This window comes from Pinus tabuliformis, chromosome J (genome assembly GCF_031772625.1).
Source record: "Pinus tabuliformis cultivar Carrire ecotype Pingquan chromosome J, CPIR1, whole genome shotgun sequence".
Taxonomy (NCBI): Eukaryota; Viridiplantae; Streptophyta; class Pinopsida; order Pinales; family Pinaceae; genus Pinus; species Pinus tabuliformis.
In genome coordinates, this window is record NC_142295.1 from 1,098,325,221 (window position 1) to 1,098,329,052 (window position 3,832).

The 3,832-nt window shown below is 38.5% G+C and overlaps 1 protein-coding gene across 1 annotated transcript; it reads right to left on the bottom strand.

Moving 5' to 3' along the window:
• Positions 1–1,544: 1,544 nt before the first annotated feature.
• LOC149230868 (uncharacterized) lies at positions 1,545–3,237 on the bottom strand. Its single transcript, XM_089376156.1, has 2 exons — positions 2,125–3,237; positions 1,545–2,043 (listed from the first exon to the last, which is right to left on the bottom strand). Exons 1-2 carry the CDS (start codon positions 3,235–3,237, stop codon positions 1,624–1,626), a joined length of 1,533 nt encoding a protein of 510 aa, XP_089232282.1. The 3' UTR covers positions 1,545–1,623.
• Positions 3,238–3,832: the final 595 nt, after the last annotated feature.

Consider the following 3,832-nt stretch of genomic DNA (forward strand, 5'->3'; position numbering starts at 1 on the left):
TAATTATACGCCATTGCTGGTTTGTTAGCGTGAACTTTTGTAACTAATACGCCATTGATGAGTGGAAGTGTTTCCAGTTATACAACAATCGTTATTTTAATTTTAATCATTCTTAATTATAAACATTTCGTCGTTTACTTAATAATAATAAAAAAATTAGAGGTATGGAGTCCATCGATATTTAGAGGTATACGCGATGTAGGGGGAATCACGATTATAGTTTTGAGAATATTTTAAAATTTAATTAATAAAAATAAGTTAAATTAAATGAGGATAATAATGTTTTGGAATATTTTAAAATTTAATTAATAAAAATGGTTATAGAGGGGAATATACTGAAATTTAATTAATGAAAATAAAGTAATTAGGATTATTTAGAGTAGTGAGATAGATTCTTGTTATTTCTCGATAAAGTGAAATATGTTATTTTTTATACTTTTCTTAAGTAAATGAAATATAATGATGAAAAATATTATTATAATGTTTATCTGATTAAGAAAATTATTATATTTCCTTAATTTTAATGTGAGAAAGATAGATTTCCAAAAAAACACAATAAATTAGAAATAGATTTCCATTAAACAAATTTATTGAGTTTTCTTTATTAAATTCTCATGTATTTTACATGATGGGTCAACTTTAACTTGAGAAAAAAAGGAATTACACAATTTATTGTAAAATGGATTATTTTGTTAAATAAAATTTATTTATATATTAATGTCCACGTCTAATTAGAATATGAACTTATTAGAAATAGATTAATAATCTCAAATCCCTAAGAAATTGGTGGGTGGGGAGCAATGTGGCACAAACATAATTTTTAAAATTTGTTAAAAGTCAATATAACTTAAGAAACTCTTTAACACACTACAATCATTGATAAACATTAAGACTAAGCATATGCTAAGCATTAGAATATCAACATATTAGAATTAGAATAATCTCAAATCCCTAGGAAATTGGTGGGCATGGAACCATTTGACACAAATATAATTTTTTAAATTTATCGAAAGTCAATATAACTTAACAAACTCCTTAACACACTACAATCATGGATAAACATTAAAACTAAGCATATGCTGAGCATATTCTCTTGAGAATCAATCTAAACCTTAAAAAGTCAATAAATCTTCATCAACCTAAATTTTTTTTTTAAAAAATCAATAAATCTTCATTTAAAAAATCAGCAAATCGTCATCTACTCACGTCGTAAATTCCTGATCAAATAAAATAAACAAACTGATTTAGAAATAAATTTCCGTTAAAAAATCTTAACCAAAAAAATTTACTTAACATTTTTATTAAATTCTAATCTGTTTTAAAATTTCCGATTAAATTAAGATAAAAAATGTGAATACTTCACGACATATTATTATATTGACCTGACTCTAATGCAAGAGAGATGGATTTCCCTTCAATAAATAATAATAAAAAAAATCTTATATATTTTAAAACTTCCAATTCAAATTAAGGACGTGAATAGTTCACGAGCGAACATTTCGATGCAATTCTTTATCCTCCAAGGGATTGTCTGTCAATGTATTTTAAGAGACACTCTGTAACGACAACTGAATCCCCGGCACGTTGGTGGCGCAATTTTATTTTTACATTCGTATGTATCAATCAATCATGAAGCAATTCCATGGCAGACTCAACAAGGGATTGAATGGGAAGGCGGTGCCTGCTCAAACCCATACTGCCGGAGAATGTACTGTAACTCTCCAACTCCGACCTCGTCTCCAGCACTCCCTTCAAAACCACCTCCAATTCTGACCTCATTACTATTGCTGCTCTGTCCATCTGAATAACACCGATCAGAAGCTCGATGCTAAATCTCCTGATACTCGGAAACTCCTTTGACGGACGCGGGTGCCTCCGGAAGACCTCCACCAATTCCGAAACCAACGATCTATTTGTTACAGCCCTCCATTCTGTGAAGACACGATCGAAATCCGATTTGGACATAAGCTTGATGATCTGAGCAGCCAGTCCTATGGCTGCTTCCTGATGCGCGCCCCGTTTCTCTATTGAAGACTTCACAACCTGAAAAAGTATAACAAAAAAACTTTAGTGGATTGTATGGAAATTAATTTGGGGATTGACGTTTTGATATTACTACTCTACCTGAGCTGCAACGGCTGTGACTTCGCGCAATTCAGCGTAATCTGTTTCACTGTATGAACAGAGACTCCGAAGAATTCTCGCTGCATGTATCCCCTGGAGCTCGTCTTCCAGCACAGAGATCAGCTTTACGATTATATTGGAGTCATAGTTGGTTCGACCCTGCAACTTAAGGGTGATGATTCTTCGGCAGTTGTGTTTACTTTCAAGAGAAAGAAGAGCCAGAGCTTCTCCTGCCTTGCCGACCAGCTTCGTCATCGTCGTAGCGTACTGGCCTTCACAAATAACACTCCTCTCCATGAAAAACATGGAGAAGAGATGACGCAAAACTCCGCCAGTACTCCCTATGCTCTCTCGCCCCGCATCGTCCAGTGCAAGACTGGTTAGCGTGTCGATAGCCAGGATTTGCAGAGCAGGCGTCGATATTTCTCTGTATTCGAGAATGTCTCTGAGATTGCTTATGGCAAAGACTATCTCAGAGATCTCTTTCTTTAGAATCTTCCCCGTGAAGCCTGTACTGCTTGTCAACATTCTGACGAGCTGCAGAGCAAGCTTGACAGTCTTGATTTCTGACTCCGGGGTGTTTGGATTTATCTCTGTGAGGCCTATAATCTTTGGAAGAAGTTCCTTGCTGCCTCCAATTTTAGCGCAGTTGACATGATCTTTAGCCAAGCTTTTCAGTATCCGAAGCCCCAGAAGACTGAAAAACGAGTATTTGTATTCACTCGAGCAGCGATCCCCGTACCGCCTGCGCAGATTACTCGTCTTGGCAAAATCACTCGAATGGATTTCGATCTGCTTGCTATCATACAACAAAGAGGCTATTGACTCCATGGACCCCGCGATGGCCGCTACCCGAATGCAATTCCGGTTTGTCCTCACCAAGTTGGTAATGATCTCCGCAGCCGCTCTTCGAATCTCCTGCTCGTGATGGTTACTCCAATTTAGCATCTCAATCAGCCTCTCCACTACGTCGCTCATCGTTCCGATTGCCCTCAACGTCTCTTCCGAGAATCGATCACTGTTAACAAGCGCGCACAGGATCCGCGTTCCGGTTCGCTGTCCATGGCTCCCATCGGACTGCAGCAGCTCCACGCTGTATGTCACGAAATCCATCTTCAGGCCGTCGAAAACGCTTCCTTTGATGCACTGAGAATACGCGTCATAGAAAAAACGGCGGACGGTGTGGAGCTCAGACGCGTCGAAGCCGTATTCTTCGTTGACTTCGGTGAGCAGTTTCATTGCCTTGATCTTCCATTGCCAGTAGGCTTTCTCCAGCAGAAACAAAAGAGCTTCGGCCAGGGCCAGACCGTAGAAAATGTTAAGCGCCAATTTCCGATTATTCGTATATTCATTGCCCACATCTTGGCCGAAGTTCTGCCTGCTTAGCTGATAGACAGACAATACGACGCATGTAGAAGCCGCGAACAATTGCAGCCAGAAGAGCAACTTGCTGACATTTTTTGATATGAAGAGCCACCCGGTATAAGGCACCAATTGAACCTTGGACGTAGACCATGTTCTCTTCAAAAATCCGTGTTCATCCACACCTGCACTATGCTCTTCAGATGACCGACCATTTTCTTCTACACGCCGGCCCCGGCTCGGATTTGACTTATCAGGGAAACATGTGCAACAGAGCCTTAATATAGACGTGCCGCCGTTATAGAATCTGCTGCTCATCCGTCTAGCGTCGTCTCTGAGAGTAGCC